The sequence below is a fragment of the Argiope bruennichi genome, chromosome 10, assembly GCF_947563725.1.
Source record: "Argiope bruennichi chromosome 10, qqArgBrue1.1, whole genome shotgun sequence".
In the NCBI taxonomy this organism is placed as follows: domain Eukaryota; kingdom Metazoa; phylum Arthropoda; class Arachnida; order Araneae; family Araneidae; genus Argiope; species Argiope bruennichi.
The window spans coordinates 63,926,229-63,948,617 of NC_079160.1; the positions used below are offsets into that span (position 1 = coordinate 63,926,229).

The following is a 22,389-nucleotide window of genomic DNA, read 5'->3' on the forward strand; positions in this document are numbered from 1 at the left end:
AATATTTTTAGAATGAAGTTACTATGGGCGAAATTAAGATAAAATATTGGAAATTAATGAAATTGAAATTAGAATTAAAATATCATAACATATATGTATATAATGATATTTTATATCATTATATATTATCACAAGGTGCTACATATTTACGAATTTGAGAGAATAATTCTAGATTCCATGATAATGGATCTTAAATAAAGATTAATTTGGAATGAAAGAATTTAAAATAATTTCAATTCTTTAATTGAAGGAACTTTAAATAAAGATTAATAAGGTAGGTATAATCAAATAAAACATTATTTCTTTTTAGTGCACAAATAAATATGTATCATTAAAATTTACCTTTCATCTAAATTCAATGCTATGGATTTTTATCATAATTAGTGAAGTTTCAAATCGTACTATTGAAATTGTAATACTTAGCGAGGTCCTGCAGAAATGGAACATAAGAATAAGGATGTCTTTTTTTTTACTGTTTTCTGGTAAGAATTGATTTGGATCGAATATTTCTGGATTGGGAAACAATTCAGGATCCCGGTGCACAGCAAAAATAAAAATACCACAAATAGTCCCAGGTTATACGGCGTATCCTACTTTTATTTATACAGTCTGTTGTCTTTGCATGTCGTTTTAAAATGATACAACTAATTAAAAGAAATAGGGAAGTATTATTTAAAATTAAATTTACACAACGAAGTACACATTGCCACACTAAATACTGAATATACAAAAATATTTTTTCCAGAACAATCGTCTGTATGTATGTATTTCTTTAACATTGAAAAGAAAGTTCATGAATGATACAAGGGGTGTTCAAATGAAAAGGCACTGTGAGTATAATTGAAGACTTTATTCAAAGAAGGCCTGAGCACAACGATTCCATTGATTAACGAGTCGAAAGATTCCTTGTTCCCAGAAATCCCGTGGCCGTGGTGAGATCCAATCCTTCACGGCGTCCTTGCGTTCGCCGTCCGAGTTGAGGCGCTTCCCTTTCAGACGTTTTGTCAGGGGACCAAACGCATGAAAATAGCAGCGACATGTCCGGGCTGTATCGTGGCTGTATGGGGAATGATTGAGTTGCTCCCACTTTAACTTGGCCAGTTCCGCGTATGTGATCCTGGATAGGTGTGAACGCGCGTTATCATGGAGCAGAACCACACCCTCCGTGAGTAGCCCCGGTCTTTTGTTCTTGATGGGCCTGCGTAGTCTTTTTGAGTGTCTCACAGTACGCATCAGAGTTAATGGTTTTTCTGTGCTCGAGGAATTCAACACGCCACGTCAAATGGACGGCGCTCTTTATAAGAGCCTCTGCTCTCTCCTTCGTATGCCCCGATCTAGCCGGAGACTCCAATCACATCCCCAGATATCTCACTATGTTCTCCCATAGCGGCATAGACAAATATGTTAACGGTAACGTTTTTACTACGTTTCGTGCCTTTTTTATTTAAACAGCCCTTGTATATAAAACTTATTTTAGATATCTTAACGAGTGCCGCCTTATAATTAGTTTTAAATATCTATTATGTTTTCAAAAATATAGAAAATAAATCTAATTGATCTATCTATCTCTATTTGATTTCAATACAAAATTTAAGAATTTTATAAAACTTTGAAACTTACAATTAATAACCTTTGAAAAGCGAGTGGACATTATAGAGTTTTCCCACGCTTGAAAAAGGATTTGCATCTTTCAATTTATCCGCATTTATAACATTTTAATACATAACGTAACGCCATCCTGTGCCCCCGTTGCCTATAACACTAAGTTATCTAATCTGTTGGCTGAGCACAATCTGGAAGGAAAAAAAAAGAAAGAAAGAAAATTGTTGATAGAAAGAAAGAGACGACAGACCATCTAGGGTTCTCCAGAGAGATTCCCATTGGTGTCAAAGCCTACATGACTGTATTCAGTTTTTGGGGATGTAATAACTGTATAGAGGGGACAAGAATACTTAAACAAATGGTGACTTTGAGTTGAACTTACAGGGAAATGAGATTACTAACTGAAAAAATTGATAAATTACATTGAGAACATCTGTATGACATGTATGAGCATATAAGCAATCACTGAAGAGTCAGAAATCTGTAGCGTCCGTCTGAGTCCTGTGGTTTTGATTTCCGTCATGAGAACTGCACTTTTGAGGGACTTTTGAAGTTATAATTTCGGCTGATTTTGACAAGTGGCCTTTTGGTCTCAGCTATTGTGAAGTCTTGAAGAGAACTTGGTATTTATGAATATGGTTTACTATGGAGTGGATCTTGCTGCGTGAAAGGGTATTCGATGCAACTCTCCTGTACCATTCTCCCTCGAAACTTGTTTCTGGCCTTCTTATGTATCATGAGAGTGTCAGTAGGCATTCGGTGGCATAGTGAATTTTGAATCCTATCTCCACACAGCTACAGTAAGGAGAGTTGGCCAGATGGAATCTGTGAAGGTATGTCTGGAATGGGCCGTGTCCAGTGAAGAAAAGATCATTCGCTCGGTTCCAGTTGGCCGGGTAGAGAGAAACTTTCGGTATTATGTTGAATGTGGAGTGGCTTGTTTCGCCTTCTTATCATTCCTTTTGCCATCTTGTCATTATATAGGTTTGGAGGATGTTATTCAGATGACATCTTGGGAGCTTCATTACATTCTGATCTGGATTAGCATTAGACGCTGTTTTGGCTAGTTTATCCACCGCTTCATTCCCTTCATAGCCTACATGTGCCTTGATCCATGAGATTTTAATGTGAGGATTTGTAAGAAGAATGGTAAATGTATCTTTTGATAATTGGCTATTGGATTTTGGAGAACTTGAGGCTTGTATACTTACTTTATTGTCGACGTAAATAGTAACTGGATCTGATGTAGGAAGAGAGGTTGCGTATTTGATTGCTCTATTGAGTGCTAGTAATTCAGCTTGGAAGACCGTATTTTCTTTCAATAGGCTGGTTGACCACTGGTGTATAGTCACTGCATCCTGCATGACACAAAATGCAGCCCCAACTCCTGCTGAGGACTTTGATCTATCTCTATAGATCCCGAGTACTACATTCTGAGACCCACCGTCTTCCAACGAAATTTGATGTGATTGGAGATGTTTGGAAGGATGTGACGTCCAGCCCGTAGCTCTGTATTCTTACTCGTATGGGCTGGGCTGATATGTGGCATATCATGCACGATTCCACGGAGTCTGTACAGTTCAGTCATTTTTGCCATAATCTGAAGCTGCAGATATAGTGGTGGCAAGCCAAGGATAATCTGAAGTACTGTAGTAGACGTGGTCTTGTATACTCCCGTAATTGCTAACAGAAAGCCTCTTTGGATGGAAGAGAGCTTTCTTGCTAATCTAACCGCTGGGTGGAGGCACCAAACTCCTGTTCCGTGTGCAAACATCCTTTCAATGACTGTCCTGTACAATATTTTTCTGTATTGAAGTATTATTTTCTGTATTATCCCCCAGGATTTGCCAGCTATTTGGAGAAAATTGAATTGTTGTTGTTGCGCTTTCAATGCTAAATGCTTGAGGTGGGTATTCCAATTCAATTTAACATCAATATGGACACCTAGGTATTTAATGGCGAGTGCCTGCTTTATTCTTTCTCCCTGCCAATAGATTCTGGGTTCTGCTACCCATTTACTAAACAGAATAAAGTTGGATTTCCCCGTGGACACTTCTAGATTATTTATGTCAGCCCAGGATATGAATTGTGCTATTGATTCTTGGGTATTTTGTCTTAAATTTTCTTTTGTTTTGGCTTTAATGACCAGAACAAAGTCATCGGCGAATGCTTGGATAGTTGTATGGTCAGGCCAGATTTTATTAAGCAGATCGTTCGCCACCAAGTTCCACAGAGCTGGATCACTGCATGATCCTTGGGGCCAACCTTGCTTCTGTTCTCTTATGGCCCAACCTTCTTGTGTGTTGAGGATTATTTTTCTGGCATGTAGCAAGTTTTCAAAGATGTTTCTTAAATTTTGGAGACATTGGAGTTTATAAAGATATTTAACTACTGAATGGTGTTGGATATTATCAAATGCCCCTTTGATGTCCACTGAAAAAACCAGAATATTGTCTTTTTCCCTTTTTCCATCATAAATTTTCTACAAGCTCTTTAAGAGCAGCATCAATGAATTTTCCTTCACGGAATCCAAACTAATTATTGTTGATGAGTTTATTTGATTCTAGAAAATAAATAACACGCTGTGTGAATAATTTTTCTAGAACTTTTCCTATAGTAGGCAAAAGAGCTATTGGTCTGTACGATGTGCCTAGTTTAGGGTCTCTCCCATTTTTTTGAAATAGGATGATATTGCTTATTTTAAATGGATCCAGGAATTTTTCTAGTGAAAGACATTTATTAAAATATTCTTTGAAGAGGGTCGAGAAATTTTTGTTTATTGTTTTTAGAATTAGATTATCCATACCGTCATATCCTGGTGCTTTTCCATGGCGTAGATTATCAATGACCTGTGCTATTTCTTTTTCAGTGAAAGGGATTAGGAGTGGACCATTATGAGTGGTGGTGATTTCATGTGTTAAAGATGGAGTTGAATTTGGGAATGGAAAAATTTGTTCTAATATATCCGGAGCTATTTTCTGGTGTCCTCCTTCTGGATCGATATTGTGCAAGAATGTTAGTTGAGATGGATGAATTGTTTTCCTAAAGGCAGATTTAAAATGTTTCCCATATGGATTTGCAGGTTCAGTGCAAAGATCTTTCCAACCAACGCTTTTGGCTCTCTTGACTTTCTTTAACATTTTAATACAGAAAAACAGTTTGAAATTAAAAAAAAATATATTAAAAAGACAAGTACACTTACAAATTTTAAAGGGTTTATTTATTTTCTCTTAAGATTAATGGAGCAGTTGGATAGAAACGCTTTGTTTCCTGTTTAAAAAAGAAAAAAAATTATATATCAAATGCATTTATAATATTTTGAAAAGACTAAAGTGGAAATTGTCTAAATTTTTCAGTAAATGTTGATTTTTCATGAAGAATACGTCGTTAAGAGGCAGAATTTTTCAAAGTATTTTTTATACATTTTAATCATTTTCATCATTTTTAGAAAAATGCATATAATCTCTGGTAAGACTCGAAAGAAATCAAGAACGAAAGTCATTTACATTAATTGCGAATAAATGAGGAGACAGTTGTTTTTATTTTTTATAAGAAAAGTACTTTCGAATAATTTCAGAAATTAGTTCACATAAAACTAACTGCAGCTCATATTTGGATTTTAGACGATTAAAACATTTTGGTATTTTAAAAATTAAAAATGGAATTGGAATAAAGTTAACAATAAGTTAATGTTATACTTAAATTTGTATAATCATTGTAAACTGAAAAACATTGAGCTTTGTAAAGGGATTCGTGCGAAAAAATAATTCTTTAGAAGTTCATTTCAAGATATCCTGATGCTACATTTTAAGTTGTTCTTTTCTTACTCGGGATAACTGTAAATTTTAGAATCAATGGTTTATTTACACGTTTTTTTACTTAAGCTTTCTCTTATTTTAATATATATCATAGTATGTTTTAATAAAAAAGTTTTTTTTTAATTGCATGTTGATTTTAATATAACAAAATTATTTTCATTCAGCATTACAAGACGAATGTCAAAAAAAAAGTATGTAAATAAAATTAAAATTTTTTTTTCTATAATATGCTAAATAAATTAAGTTATATAAATATATAAATAAAAAAATAGAATAGAGGAAGTGATTAGAGGTTGAAAATTTAGGCATATCGATTTGCTAAATCGGAATTGCTTTTTCAGCTTTTCGGAATAGAAGACTGAGTCTAAAGTCTATTAATTCCCATTTCTTTAAGGTCCTTAAAGAGAGCTAATAGAACTAAAAATAGGTAATTGATTTCAATTATAAATATTAAAATGGATGCTTCACATTGAGAAATAAGAAGAATTATAAACTGGGCTGATATCACTGATTATTGCCTTTCATCAAGAACTTAAATATCTAGTTATTCATAAATTCAGTTACCTTGATAACGCACTCAAGATATTTCATCCTGTTCAATGTTTCCTGTGAAATATTATTTTTCGGCTCTCCTCCAAACATCTCCTCTATTTCCTCATAAAAAATTTTCTGAATTTCTTAGTGTATTCCTAAACAGTACAAAACCCAGTTCATTGTTACGTGTGTAGTATCATGACTCTATAGAAAAGTGATAAACTTTATTTATGTAAAATGTATTATCACTCTAGCTTTTGTCATAACAGGAAAAAAAAAGTTGAAATCTTTTACCGCAAACATGAAGGTGTCTATTTTTTCTTTCATATCTTTTTCTGTAAATGATGGATCTTTCAGATGATATTCCAGAAGTAACTCCAAAAACGGCTTTCTACTTAGAAAATAATTTCCTTCATTTCATTTTCTGATTCTGATTTCAATCTGGCGCCTGCTATCATTTCAATCTTTTTTTTCTTCATTACCTGTGAAGAAAATGCAATAAATTTTGTCTAATATCATTAATAAAGATAACTAATCTAATGCATAACTTTGTATTATTTAAATTTTTATTCATTGCCAGTTTTTAAGAACTACTAATTAATAATTATTGATACTTTCTTTTATTAGTGACAGTAAAAAGTGTTCGGAGTAGGGAAACATAATTATTTATGATCTCAATGATAATTCATCGCTGATAATTAGACATTAGCACTGTTGTTGAATAATTTTCGACCTAAATAATAGAAAACATCTCTACCAGTGGCAAGCAAGAGTGAACGAATTGTGATGTAAAGGGTTACAATTGCATGTTCTTTAATTTCTTAATAATTTCAGGTAATTAATAAGAAATAACTTACCTCATTTTCTTACTAGTGGTACATCGACGCTAACCAATAATTGGAGTATGGAAAAATAGTTATTTATTCTCTAAATTCGAATTAATTGCTGATAATTAGACATTAGTAGAGCTGTTGAGTAATTTTCGATCAAAATAATACTAAACATCTTTACCAGTGGAAAGTATGAGTGAATGAAACCTGAAGTAAAGGATTATAAATGCACGCTGTTTAATTTCTTATCAATTGAGGTAATTAGATAATGTTAAAATTTTCTTTAAATTACTGATATTAATGTTACAACACACAAAAATATTACCACATTTTCTTACTAGTGGTATAATGAAGGTAACCAATATCCGGGGTATATAAACATAGCTATTTATTCACTTAATTCTAATTAATTATTGGTAATTTGAAGAGTTGTTTATTAATGTTCAATCTAAATAGTACCAAACAATTTTATGAGTGCAAAGCAAGAATGAAGAAATTCTGGAGTAAAGGATCATGACTGCACGCTTTTCAATTTCTAATTAATGGCAGATAATTAGGTTATGTTAAAGTTTTCTTGTAGTCACTAATATAAATAATGTAACAGACCTTTACCAGTAGGAAATCGAGGTTAAGAGACATCTACTGTGATTTATCCTGTAAAATGTATCAATAATGCATCCATAAATGTATCCATAAAAATATGAAAACACAAACACACACATTTACGCACGCGCTCATACACATGCAAACACACATACAATCACATGCGGGGAAATATTTATTGTAATATACTTATTGATTATATATTATATTTATTGTTAAATTAGTATTTATAAAATATTTATTACGAATCATTATATTAATATTTATCATATATTTATTACGAATCATTATATTAATATTTGTTCTATATTTATTAAGAAAAGATATAAAAGTTAATACACGGACAAAGCATTACTTAACAAACATAAAAACGCATAAAAATGTAAACAAATGCGAGCGGTGCTTTTTACCTACTCACTGTCGAATTCACGTCTTTAGGAGTAGAAACAATTGAGATTATCATAGTATAATCAGTAATGAATTATGTATTTTCTATCCCTAACAGGTGCAAATTATTATTTAAATTTCTTGTTGAAGAATTCAGTATCTGTTAGGAAATGGAATTCGTTTGTATTGCAAATTTACTTTATATGGTATTAACTTGCAAAAGAAATGCATTTCTTTTAATTAATACAGTTTTAGAAAGGAATTAAGATTTTCCGTTTGCGGAATTTCGTTACATGCAAATTTTTGCTTTTGAATTATGTATTTTATATCTCCAACAGGTACAAGTTATTATTTAAATTCCCTGGTGGTGAATAAGGATTTATGAAATAGAATTTATAAGTAATGCAAATTCACCTTATATGATAAACATGAAACGAAATACGTTTTTATCTGTATTGGTTTCTATAACTACATTGCCTCTTGAAAATTAAATTAAATTAAATTAAATAAATATTAGAAATCAAATTTAGTTGAAATCAGAATCATTATTTGTCGCCATGGAAAATTTTAAAAAATCCCATTTATTAAAGATAAATTTCACCACTTTCAAATAAAAAGATTATTTAAAATTGCCTTTGTGGGAATATTGACTTAGAGAGTCTCTATGATTGATATTTCCTGCATAAAGTATATGCAATTGACGTATTGTTTATAATTATCGTATCTGAAAATATAGTTTTATCCATGTACACGATATCTACAAAGAAAAATTATTTAATTTGATATCTATAAGATAAACAAATCTTCATTCTGTCTCAACATTGGTTATTATTGGGATAATTTGGAATATTTTAGATTTATATTTAGAACATGAAACCATAATTTGTTCTCATCTTTTTTGTCATTTTTTTTGCCTTGAGAGAACTGGGAATAATTTGTGCTCTATTTTATGATCTTAAATAGTTTTTATTTGAAACTTACGGTTACTTGGATCATTATTACGAACGATCGATCATTATTACGAACACTTAAATTAGAATTCAATTTTTATCTAAAAAGTAGAGGCTTTATGTTTTTGTTTAAATATAACACTATAGCTACATTATTTCTTGGTATAATCATAATAAAAAAAAATACTTGAATATGAAATAAAATTAAACCATTTAAGGACGAATATAATATTCATATAATAGACTGGCAGCATAATTGCCATTTTAATTACAGACTTAATTTACGCATGATATATGGATCTATGAAACAACTTTTATTAATAACTCTGAGTAATTTTTCCACATTTTAAATTCTCAAACTACTTAATGCTACAAATAGGGTATTGGTTTATGAATTATGAAAAATCTAAAACAGTTAAACGAAATTCTGCTGCGAAAATATATTTCAAAGTCGCTATTTCAGGCCGTTAAAAATTCTAATGAAACGTTTTAATATCTTTAAGAAGACAATACTAATAACATTTGCAAACAAGATTGAAGGTTTAAAATAGAAGAATAAATGTATTACTATTGAGCTATGAATACTACTACGAAATATTATTAAACGTCAACAGCATTTTATCAGCTTTATTTTATGTACACAGATTGACTGAATTTAAGAATACAAAGAGGCCACTTTCAGCAGAAATTAGAGCCAAAAATAATTATTCTTATGTGGTAATAATAATAATAATAATAATTTTTATTAACTATTATTATTTAATAAATAATTTAACTATTTTGATTAATCTTTCTTATTATTACTGTAAATAATTATTTTGATTTGTCTAATATTTGAGAAATTGAAATATAATGAAATTTACTTCTTTTTAATTTCTATATTTTAAATTACAGTGACGAAAAAGTATGATAATGTGTTTAAAAATTATAGAAGTGAAATCATGCATTCACTTAGTAAAGAATTACAAGAAGGGAAGTTACTAAACAAATGAATTTAATTATTTTTCTGTTACTGTTTTTCGGATGATGCAATAATAAACTTTATAATGAAGTAATAAACTGGAATGTGATAAGAGGTTATCATTTAATTTCAAACTTAATTATAATTTTTATTTTATTAAACTTATTGATTTTTATTTCCATAGTATTCCAAAATGATCAATTATGCAGATAAAATAACTTTTATATATCATAGTATTTTAATGATAAATCAATAAACTTCATCAAGAGTAAAATTTGTCCATCATGAAGAAATTAGAATGTTTGATGCTCGTCTTTATTTTTTATGTAGTTACTCAATGGTCCTTGTTTCGTACAATAGCATAGAATATCTTTTCTTCGTTTAGTATCTATTCTTTCAAATCGGCTGCTCTAAAAATTAGATAGGGGCGAGGTGGCCTGGAGGTAAGGTTTCGGCTTCAGAACAGGAGGATTTCATGTTCAAGATCCGATGCCACCAAAGAGCCGTCGTGTAAGCAGGTCTGCTGAACTACTGCCCAAAAGTCCTTTCTCTTGTGTGGTGTGGAATCTTGGAGAGACGGGTACTAGCTCTGGAGTCATCTTCGTTACCTGACCGTGGATCAACATTAGGAGGTACGCTCTAAAATAGCCCAAGTGTAGCTTTAATATAACCAATTTAACGGAACTAATCTAATTAAAATTCGATACAAATCAGCAATTTTAATGTAAAAGTTATATGCTGAATTTCATAAATTTTAATTATATTATCTTGTTTATATCCAGAAGCACAGCCTTTTGCACAATATTGAGCGATATATTATATTATTCGATGTTCACCAAAATTACAGAATATTATAAATAATATTAATGTCATACAGTTGCTTAATACTGTGCAATATAAATTTGCTACTAGTCATATACACGAATAAATAAATGAATGGATGGTCAAAACTTAGATGTATTTGGTCCAAAATTACTGCATTATTATTTTTATGCAAAAAACATATTGCATGTTTAATTTTGATAAGGGGAGGTTCTATTATCCATTTCTCTCTTTGATCTTTGACTCTTTTTGATGTAGTAAACATATACAAAAGAACAAATACATACACTTCGAAAAGCAATTAAATTTATATTGTGTTATTTTCAAATTTTGTCTTATATTTATTAAGCAAAATAGAAGAGGAAAATGAAATAAAAAATTATACAACAATTCTTAAATTCTTAAAATTTGTGTTAATATTTCATCTGAGAATTTATTTATACTAGAAAATTCTATATTAATATCTTAAAAAATTTGAGAGTTAATAAAACTATATTTTTGATTTAATTTTAGGAAGGGAATTTTTCATAAAATGTTATGTAACCTTCAACATAACTAGTTACCGTTTGGCACCAAAAACTATTTCTGCTAGGGAAAAACAAAACTCTTAAGGAAAGAAGATTAAATGATTTAAATCTTTTTGATGAAACATTAAAGGACATAACACACGAAAAATAATAATAGGACAAACAATTATTATAAACATTTAAGGAAAAGTAGAATTTTCGGGGTTAAACATCATGCCTAAATCTATGACTCCAGAGCACAGACTGAAGTTTTATAAAGCGGCCGCCAGGTGGCGAGCTGGAAAAATTGTCCGATTACAATTAGAATTAACTCTTATGCTGAGTGAAATGCAGGTTTAACTAACTTGGCATGTTGACATCACTAGTATAAATGCATTCATATTAATATATTTCTGCTCCTTCTAAAATATGCACATATGGTTAAATATTTTCCTTGTCGATTTATACGTCTGCACAAAACATGATCGCAGAATGAATCTTTATTTAAGAACGGATTAGCAACTTTTGTATAGCAGTGGAAGGTTCAAACTATTGCTACTCATTGTTTCTCTTTCATTTTAAAGGAACCAAATCAATCTCAATAAAGAAAAAAAATCTTCCGCATTTGTAAGTAAAACTTTTTTCCCTGGCAACTATTGTATAAATTTAAAATTAGGCTGCATTAAGCATGGAATTGAATATAGGTATTTGTTTCTTTAGTATTTGTTTTAAATAGCAAATCGAACATGCATTGAAAATAGAATAATCACTATGTTTATAACAAAATTTGGTGAAAATTGGAAAACAATTCTGATTAAAATTCTTCAAATTTAGTATAATATGTAAACATTAATTATATATTTTCAACCTTTCATAACTCTACTTATTTTACTCTATACTTAATTTACTTTACTTATGTTATTCTATACTTAACTTACTTCCTTTACTCTGTACTTAAAATAAAATATTTTGTGAATTACTGGATATTATATAATGATTTTTTTTATTAAGCATGGCATTATTAAAATATATCCTATCAGAAATAAGTGGAAAAAAATTAACAGATTAAAAAAAAGATTATAAATACTATACAGCAAAATTTTTCCGAATTTAAGAAAAAAAAAGTAATGCATTTGTAACTAAATTTTAAAACATTTTTTTCGAGAAAAATGAAAAAAAAAATCGTTAATGGTTTTGTTAATTTATTTCTGTATGGTTCGTCAGCTTTTTTATGTTAATTGTCTTTCGTATTATTTATATTTCAAAAACAAATGTGTACGTTCAATATATTTTTTTAAAATTTCTTTTGCATATAAATGCATAAACATTTTTGACATAGGAATAATGAATATTAATTGTTGTATCATATTTTTAAATTCATTATTTTTTTCGTCTTATTTAAAGATGAAATATTGTAAATAATTTTTTACTGAGGAGTTCGAGTTTCCTGTGGTTTTTTAAAAATTTCTATAAGTTCTGATAGATAAAATGTCTTTTTTATTATTTTTAGATGTTTAAAATTTAACTGATTAATTTAATTAAATTTTGATTTCTACGGGTGAAGTTTAATGGCGATGAATCAGAGGAAAATCTGATTTTGATCTATAGAAATTGAATTTAGGATTTTTAAGGTTATTTTAAGGTATTTATTTTAATGGGTTTCAAATTCGTCATAATTATAAACATGGATAAAAAAAATTGAACCAAAGTTCTATGATTCTGTGCATTAATAAAATTGTGTTATTATTCTTTTATGTTATATATTTTAAGAAAAATGTTGTCATTGTTTTATCATACTTCTAAAATACATGTGCAAGTTTTAATTATTTTAAATTTTTTTCAGCTTTATTTTTTTTGAAATTATGCTCCAATATACAGAATGGAAACCAGTTTTTACGATTATTCAGATTTTTATAATTACATATTTAACGTACAAGCTAATACATTCTGTGAAGGACTATCTGCAATGTCATGGGATTCTTCGATCATCCTCAATACCAGGGATAAAAAGCAACCCTCAAATGTTTTACTTTTCTGCTTTGAATGCTATTTACAATAACTGTATTGCTACTTGCCCTGCTCTGTGTGGTAAGTATTCCCATATTATAAAATATTTTTCCCAAAATTTATATCCAGCACAGAATTCTAAAGCTTTGTACTTTTCCTTATGTTTAATGAGATTTGTAATTACAAGAAAGGCACTGGAATTTATCCTATATTGTACAATCCCCAACAAAAAATAATGAAACATTTCTGTTATTTTGTTATTTATTATGGCGTCTTTACAAAACTGGTATCGATGGAAAGTTTTCGGAAGGACAAACTTTATTTCAAGCAAATTAATACTAATACTAATTAATTAACATTATTAATTAATTAGTATCTGGAAATTTTCCCATGACAGGAAATCGAGATTTTTAAAGAAATAGATAAAATAAGCCTTTTTAAAAATGTATTTATCAAATTTCGCTCCAAAATTGGCAATAATTCTTAAGATATAATAAACTAATGAGGTTTAATGAGGTATAGACGTGCCATCAAATAATTTTGAGTTGTGATTATTAGGAAAATAATATAACTAAATATTAACAACTTTTTATTTAGTACGAAAAAATACATTTTGCACTGTATAATAGTATAGGTTTTAGTTATACGTGTAATTCAAATTAAAGTAACATTAGTGGGACTTCTTTAGTTGCACATTAGAAGAGAACTTATAACTTATATTTAGATTGCAGTATATTACTTTTCGCAGAATGCATGCTGAATTTCAGTCATCTGCCAAACGGTTTCTAAGCGAGTCTTTAACGTTATGGATCTCTGAAAATAATGACACGCATTCATAGGTAGATGAAAATATTGTTAAAATAGCATGTGCCTGCTTCTCCAAATCGTTAAATGGCATATTTACTTATATTGCTTTTTAATCTTTCTATTTGAATGAATTCCAACTTTTTCCTTGTTTCAAGAAATTTTTGAATCCATATTTAACTAGATTGGAAATCAATCTGTTGCATTTCAAATTCTTCAATTTCCTACTAATCGAATTGGGACAAGTTGAGTTTATCAAAGGAAATCACATCAGGCAGGGTACATGATAAACTTGAGCTTTTCCGATAAATCTTTGAACTGAGAAAATCTGGATGAAATTTCTTTGATTGATGAATCAATTACGCGAATACATTCTTCAATATATTTTTCTTCGTCTGATTTCTTATGTGCATCTAAATCTTTGATATATTGTTTTTTAAATTTAGGTAATACGCATAGTTTTTCTTAATAGTATTGTCCCTAAATCATGTAATCCAGCGTCAAAAGCGCGAATGAAATCCATCATGACGATAATTCTTTTATTTTTACCCTGAAGCGCTATGTTCCATTTATTGATATGTTGGCATATGTCTGTAAAAACATCAATTTTGAGAGCGACATAACATCTAACAACTGTGGATATTGTTGAATTTCCCACTCCTTTTGTAAAAACAGTCTGATTTCTTCCAAGAAATCAATAAATCCTTGAAGTCCCGCAGCTCAACCAGCGAACATTATTATACATTAGTAAGCCATTATAACGTAGTTAAAACCTGCGACGATATGAGGTTGACAGTATTGTGACTAACACCATTACGTTATCGAGAGATGTTAAACCACTATCCGAACACAAGACTTGTTGGTGAATAAGGCAGTGAAGTTTCGAATTCAAGAACCGAATGTCCTACGTCTGTTTGAAATAAACTAATGAAACCATTTTTTTTTTCTTGCCTACCATTTTTGGAGCACTATCAGTTACTGAAACAATTCTTTTCAAATCAATTTCTTAGTCAGCAAGCGATTTTTTAACAGCCGTACAAATATATTTATCCTTTTTAAAATGGAATCGGAACACTCACGTTTGTTCATAATATTTCATAGTGAACTTTGTTATTTTGAACTAAAATGCAAACCGTTTTGATCCGCGGCGTGCCCAAACTATTTGTCACGTACCGTCAATGCCACGTGTGCCAATGGTTCGCCATCCCTGTATTAGATGGATCACAGATTACATTTATTGTGTTTTATTTCACAGAAGAAACGAAAAATTAACTAAACGCGATTCAGTATGATATTTAGAAGGAAGTTACATTTTTCAAATTCCAAGCACTTCAATATTTTTCAAAATATTTTCGAAAATTTTTCTATGGTTAATGCTTTGACGTGGAAGCCATAAAAACCTAGTTATACAAGCTATTTAGTTGAAACTTTTAATAACCATTCGTCTCATCGAACCATTCCGTTGCCAATTACGGCTAGCAGAGAAAAACAACAACTATGGAATATCTTAACAATATATATATACTTAACAGAATGTTTTATTATGAAATTAACAAAAAAATTATTGAAATAGGAAATGTCTCTCTCCAAAATAAGTGATTTTATATGAAAATAATTATCATTAAAGTTAATCATATGAAAATAATTAGCATTAAAGTTAATCATCATCATCATTGTTAAATAAAATGAATACTTAATGGGCTCAAAAAAATAAGAATATTTTTAATGCCTTTTTTCTATTCATAATTGTTTGTTTCAATTACTTAGAATTACTTCATACTTTTTAATTTTTTGAGCAAATATTATGCAATTAGATCCTTATTATATATAAAAATAAATCTGGGTGTATATTTTAAGTAGCTACATTTTATATAGGTAAAAATTAATTTTAGTTTGAAAACAAAAACAGAAGATTACAATCACAATTCCATAAGTTCGCATTAAAGTATTTTTATAAAAAATGAAATCAATTGTACATAACATAATAATATAGAACAATCTGACGGTAATAAATAATAATATGATTTGTTTTAAAGAATTTTTAAAAAGATATTTTACTTATTTATTCTCTAATAAATATAAGAATACAAAACTTTTTAACTTCTGTCAATTTGTTAACAATTTGAAAAAAAAAAAAAAAAAAAACTAAAGAATTCACCGTTCTCTTAAAATAATGATGTCATTTTTCCCCTGACAAAATATAAAACATCCGAATCCTACCAACAATATTTCTTTTGTCGAAGACTGAAACTGAAATCGTACTTTCAGAGGTTCATCTACCCGACAGACCTTCCGAGTAGCGCAAGTAAATTTCATATTCAATCATCGATTTTTCTTTCATTTGCATTTTTCAACGTGTTAATCGATTCTCTGTGATGCTGTAATGAAACCTTACATGACGAGTAGCTGTTTGAATATCAGATTCGCATAACGATTTTAATAGTGTTGTTGAGTAGGAATGGAATTACTGTTGCTCTTTGACATGTTTTTGTTTCTTCCTTCTTGCTTAGCTTTCTTTCATTTTGTTTAATTTTTATCTATTTTATTGACATTTATTTTTTATATAGTTTCAAATAATTTTTTAATCTATTAAAAGAACATTTAGATCATTTTAGTTATACAGAATGTAAAATAAAAACCAATTTCGCAATTAAATACGTATGCCAAAGGCTGTTAGTTAAGAATAAATACAATCAATTTTCTTGAGGAACTAAATGGTTTTCAAAAACAGCTGGTTAAGAATGTTTTTTTAAGAAAAGCGTTTTTTACAAGAACCTAATTGTTAGCGCATAAACAAGTAATTTTTAAATTTTAATTTTTTTCTAATTTGTCATTTTAGATTTAAAATTCATGTAAAAATATTTTGGAATCTAAAAATAATTTCTTCATAAATCGATCATTAGGCTGCATCACCCATATAGAATCAAGGTTTGAATAACTTAATCCATTTATTGATAATTAAGTTACGAAAATTGCATACAGCCAAAGAGAATGCACAAGTGCAAAAGATTTTCAATATTCGATATTTACAAATAGGAATAAATAAACTGAAATAAAAATGTATAAAAATTATAAATTCCTGAAAAATTAAAATCTAAATAAAATTTTGAATTCAAAGGGCAACAATATTTCTAATAAAATATTGTACTCAAAGGAGATATAAATTATTTCATCTAACCAACGGGAAGGGTCAGTCAAAACCTTCGCATAAAGTTCCCTAATCTGTTATCCCAGTGAACGCCTTGCGTGGCATTGGCGCATAATAGTTACTAAATATTAATTTTTGGCGCGAATTCAGCACTTTTACTGAATCGATCATGAGATCTTTGGCGATTGTTTTGTTGCTTAATCGCTACCATGCAGTCAGAAATGTCCAAAAATCGGATTTGGGATTCAAACGCTTTTTTCCCAATTCATTGAAACCAAAATTTGACAAAAAGCTGCCATTGTAGTGACACAATCCCATAACAGATTTTATACATTTAAGTCATTACTTTATTTGAATTATCGTGTTTATCTGTTTCTGAAAGTACAGATCGACCGAAAATCAATGCATAATTGGATAATATATGTACACTTTATATTTAACACCTATAGCCTTCACTATGGATGTTAAATCTGTGTACCGAATTTTATCTATCTAGCTCTCTTCATTTTGTAATTATCGTGTTAATTTGTATTCGGAATTTCTCGGAACAGATTTTACTCTAAATTTGATAGAAATCTGCAAGTTTGGTGTAAATACCAAATTTCAGCCGTCTAGTTTAAAGCGTTTTTAAATATTTTTGGTCTCAGAAAGAAGGACACTTTCCAAAAATTTGTTTTTCGGAGAACTAAAACGCGGAGATTCGTCAAGATATCATTTTGAATTTTTCGACGATTACAGTACTTTCCCCATACTATATATACGAGAAATTAAAAATGTATAAAAATTATTAATTTCCAGAAACTCAGACCTAAATAAAATATCCCTAGATCTTGCAATAACACTTAGAAATTTTTATTTTAAAATTAAATATATTGGTCCTTGTGTTTTTAAGTGGAATTTTGTTTAATTAGTGAAAAACTAATTAGTATAAAATTATTTGAAGTCAATGAATTGATGTCTTTATTTAAAATAGGAAATTTTAATTTCAGAAGGGAAAGATTATTAATCAGATAGGAAATGCATTCAGACGAAAAGAATTTTTTTGTTACTAATGTAAATATTACACTTTGTTTTAAATAGATTTCAAAAATATTTCAATTAAATCAACAGAATAAGTAAATTTATTATCTTAAATTACAGAAATAAAGGTTGTACAACATAATATAACTCATTAAGTTCACCTGGTGAAAAAAAAATTGCCTGAGGATGAAATTTTTGGTGATAGAACAATTCATCAAAAAAATTAACATTTTTTTTGATTAAATTAACAATTTTCTTTTATAAGAAGAATACAAGAGATTGCATGTAATCAACAGTAATTGGACTCCAGGTATTAAATAAATGTCATATTATCTAAAATTTAACATATTTTAGATATTTCTGAAGTAAAAAAAAATTCTCTCCGTAAAATGAAAGGCAAAACTAGATTACTTTACATCTATCTGAGAACATAATCTATCTGATATCCTTTTTTATATCTCACAACATAAATCCTTGATCCAGCCAGTTACTATTAATATTAGGGCTTCAAAAATCATTTTTCTGTTCCTAACTTCTAAGATATAGCAACTATCAAAAATCTTCGAATACAAAAGTTGTTTGTTTTAATGAGGCGCTAATTTGGGTAATTGAATTTATTTTTTTATCTTCAATATTAAAAAAGTTACAGCGAAATAAAAATTTCTACTACTTCTAAACATTTAATCTGAGACACAATTCTAATTTAGTCCTACTATATGGTTGCCTTCTTCTCTTGATTAATGGATAAGTGACTAAAATAAAATCTTTCAACAAATATAACTTTTCAATCGAGCCATTAAAAATCGTTAATTATTTTTTGTCCTAAAGTGCACATGACTTTAAGAATTTTGAAATTTACACGAGTTAAGAAGGTGAGTAGAAGACAGAAACAATAACTTTCTTTTTAAAAGGCACATTTCTCAGATGTGAATTAGCCACATTCAATCTATCATTGCGTGTCCTTTTAAATACACACTTTATGTAGTTCCATTACAGAAGGGTTTGAAGAAGCTACGATTCTAGGAATTATCACAATCAGTGTTTGTCTCGATAAAATTTTTTCCGCCTTCTTTTACTAATAAAAAAAATTAGCGGTGATTCTAAATATTAGATAATATGATAAAAGTCTAAATAATTCCATAGAAAGTATTGTAATAATAAAATACTTGAATTTTTAAAATTTTAATACAAAATTTTACATTCAAAAATTTTTTTAAATATATGATTGAATATGTCAAGTTACGTGATGTATTCATTTTTCAAAATTTAGGTGGACTTCAAGCAATAATGGGTTTGTGCCTTATATACGGAAAGAATGGTTTATTTAGACTCCTTATGCTATATAAACCATGTGTTATCTTCTTCAAAGCAGAAGCAGTCGAAGTGAGTAAAAAACGGAAAAAAAGGAAAAAATATTTTTCTGTTTTAATATGGATATATTTTTAGCACATGTTTTAATAATTTTTTTCTTTGCTAGAATGTCTGTTAGTAAAATGTTTTTTGTAAGATCTTTGAAGATTTTATCAAATTATAGGCTTCATTTGAATATTGCATTATATAAAGTTATTATTAATTTTATTTTATGCTAAATTTGTTTTCAAATATTTTGTGTTCCCAATTTGTTTAGCTCTGAACCACATAAAGGGTCAAATTTAAGATTTTGTTACATTTATCTACAGAACAATTAAACATAAAGAGTTCGCGATTATCCGGCAACTTTATTATCTGTCTTAGATTTCTTTTATAGTAATTAATTGTGGAATGCAAAGCGTCTATTAAAGCATCTATTAAAGACATTTTCAAAATCCCCAAACTATAAGTCTGACTCTTATCTTAGAATTACCTTTTCATACCTGTGTAATCATTTATCAGTGAAAAATAAAATCAGTTTGTGTCCCTTTCTTTAAGAATTAGGCCTACGATGAACGTTAATGTTTTGTTTATGTATCCTGCATTTTAGTTAAGCATAACAGAAGTTAAGTTAAAATGTGAACAGTGTATATTCCTTAACTTACTTTTTCTATGACAAATTCTTGAAACGTTCAGTGTAATATATAAACGAATATAAACTACCAGTGCTGAGTCTTCAATTTTAATATGACACGTTGCCGGCAACTACTTCGATGATTCACCCGGCCATGGCTGGGATCACATCGAGATAAAAGTAGGGCTTAGTAGTCAATAAGAAATGAGAAAATACGTATTACGTAATACATTTGGTATAAAAACTTTGTCTTCTGGTATTGGTGGGCAGAGAAATGAATTCATAGAATTCTGGCCTATCCGGTTTGTTTGTTGTCTGGTCTGCCCGTCTGCCACATTTGGCCGGATACTCGTGAGTGTACTATTATAATAAAGTAAGTGCAAATTGACTAAGATATTTTAATTTGTGTCTTTAGAAGTAATTACCAGAATTTTGGATAAACTGTATTAAAAAGAATTCTGAAATTTATAGCTATTTTATCAGGCATATACAGAGCCTTGTATTTTAACTCGACGCCTTACCGGCAACTGCTTCTATGATTCACCGGGCAGCGACCGCGTTCATATTCTGCGTGGCTTGAAGTAAATAGAAGGCATAGTACTCAATAAGAAGTGAAAATATATGCCTTATAATAATAACTTTTGGTGTAAAAATTTCATTTTCTGGTATTAGCAGGCAAAGAAATGAATTTATGAATTCCGGCCTATCCAGCTGTTTTGTTCTCCAGCCTGCCTTTCAGGCATATTAGGCCGTATACTCGAGAGTGTACTGTATTATAACTCTCTTAATACATGTAACTGTCTGTCTGATCATAAGATCTTTATTTTATAGCTTCTGATTCCTTAAATTCTTTTATAAAATAAAATTTTTAATAAAATTTGCTAGTGAAATGATGCAAATAATAATTTAAAGGATAAAATTTAGATATATATTTCTGGACATCCATTTCGGCGATATTCCAGGTTCATTGTTTTTAGCTTTTGGTTTTGAGTAAATGCCGGGTTTATACTCGGTCAGTTATAAGATGTCCAGTAGGCAGCGCATGCGTAGAAAAGCTGAAAAATGCTGTTCGGTACTTGGCAAGTAATTGTCCCGACGAAACAACAACATGCCGCTGTATTGTATTTTTTTCTTACTGCCCATGCATTTGCAGAATTTGTGTTTTTTTGGCAAAAAAACTTGATCACTTATCATAGATTAATTGCGACATTTTTTTGCTCTTTGTTCTTTCTGATGCTATATTTATTTACATCAGGAATAACAAATTATTTACTATTTTATTTGCTATTTTTTATTTGTCATTTTTTTCCTATGGTTTTTCAAATTTTATGTTTACCTACCTTCTATTTTATCACGTTTCTTTGTGTAAAATTTATCATTTGAATACGATGTACAGTTAAAGAAAGAAATTCAGGAATGCCAAAATGTCATTTTATAGCCAAGCATGGAATGCCTAAATCTATCTAATAAAATTATGGCAAACATAAATCAGTCCTTTTCTGCTCATGCTCTTCCTACTGGCTGTCTTATGACTGATTGAGTGCAAATCCGGCAATATATTAAACGTTTCTATGAAGTAATATCTTCTTCAAATAGCGCTATTAATTTACCTTTAGGTTTCTTACTTTTAATTAATAAATCTCGTACCATGAAGAATCTTGAAAATATTGTTTGATATTTTTTATTTATTTATTTTTTCTTTTTTATGAACTTTTTTTTTACATTTTTAATTATTTAACTTTTGTAATAAGCAATTAATGTTTATTCTTTCAACAATTTTTGTTACTTTATCACCTCAATTTTAAGAATTTAACCTCATTTTTATAAAATGTGTTTCTTAAAGAGTCTGTAAATATGTAGTAAATATTAGGATATAATTTTAAATTCCAACTATATTACATTCATTGAATTTATTACACACTAGCTATTACTCGCTACTTCGTTTGCGTGGAAATCTTGATATGTATATATGACGATCTGATCAAAATGTAAAATGTTACCAAATCGTGTCATTATAGTGCTGTTGAAAGCAGAGTCTGATATGATATAATCAAGAAACTTGTAATTGATTGAAAAAGATCTAAGGGAAAATTCCAACATTTATTGTTATTCTAATACCATAATGTATACAGCATTAAGCCCTGGTTTGGCCCTGGGATTTGTTGACCGTCATTGTAAAATAGAAAATCAAGTCCGTATTTCTTTAAAATCAAGTCAAGTCTATTTTATTTATCGATCGAGTTTGAGTAGTTACAACAGTATAATACTCATAATTTTTAAACTTTTGATTAAAATGAAAATACAGTTGCCAACAATCAGAACACATTACGTTTGCGTGAATTTTCAACGCCAGTTAGGGTAACGCAATGCGGATTAGAATTTTTTTTATTTCCTTTATTCTGCTTTATTTTAA

General features: G+C 29.3%; 1 protein-coding gene across 2 annotated transcripts in view; it reads left to right on the top strand.

The window, feature by feature from the left end:
* The first annotated feature begins 11,417 nt into the window (after positions 1 to 11,417).
* The window catches only part of LOC129989040 (cytochrome P450 4c3-like), a 45,171-nt gene continuing 34,199 nt past the window's right edge, over positions 11,418 to 22,389 (top strand). Inside the window, exons 1-3 of one of the 2 annotated variants that reach the window (XM_056097353.1) lie at positions 11,418 to 11,640; positions 12,857 to 13,101; positions 19,263 to 19,375. In XM_056097353.1, coding sequence (XP_055953328.1) covers positions 12,876 to 13,101; positions 19,263 to 19,375 — 339 coding nt within the window. In that variant the 5' untranslated portion in view covers positions 11,418 to 11,640; positions 12,857 to 12,875. The remainder of the gene's footprint in view (positions 11,641 to 12,856; positions 13,102 to 19,262; positions 19,376 to 22,389) is intronic. The other variant, XM_056097352.1, reaches the window with a different exon arrangement.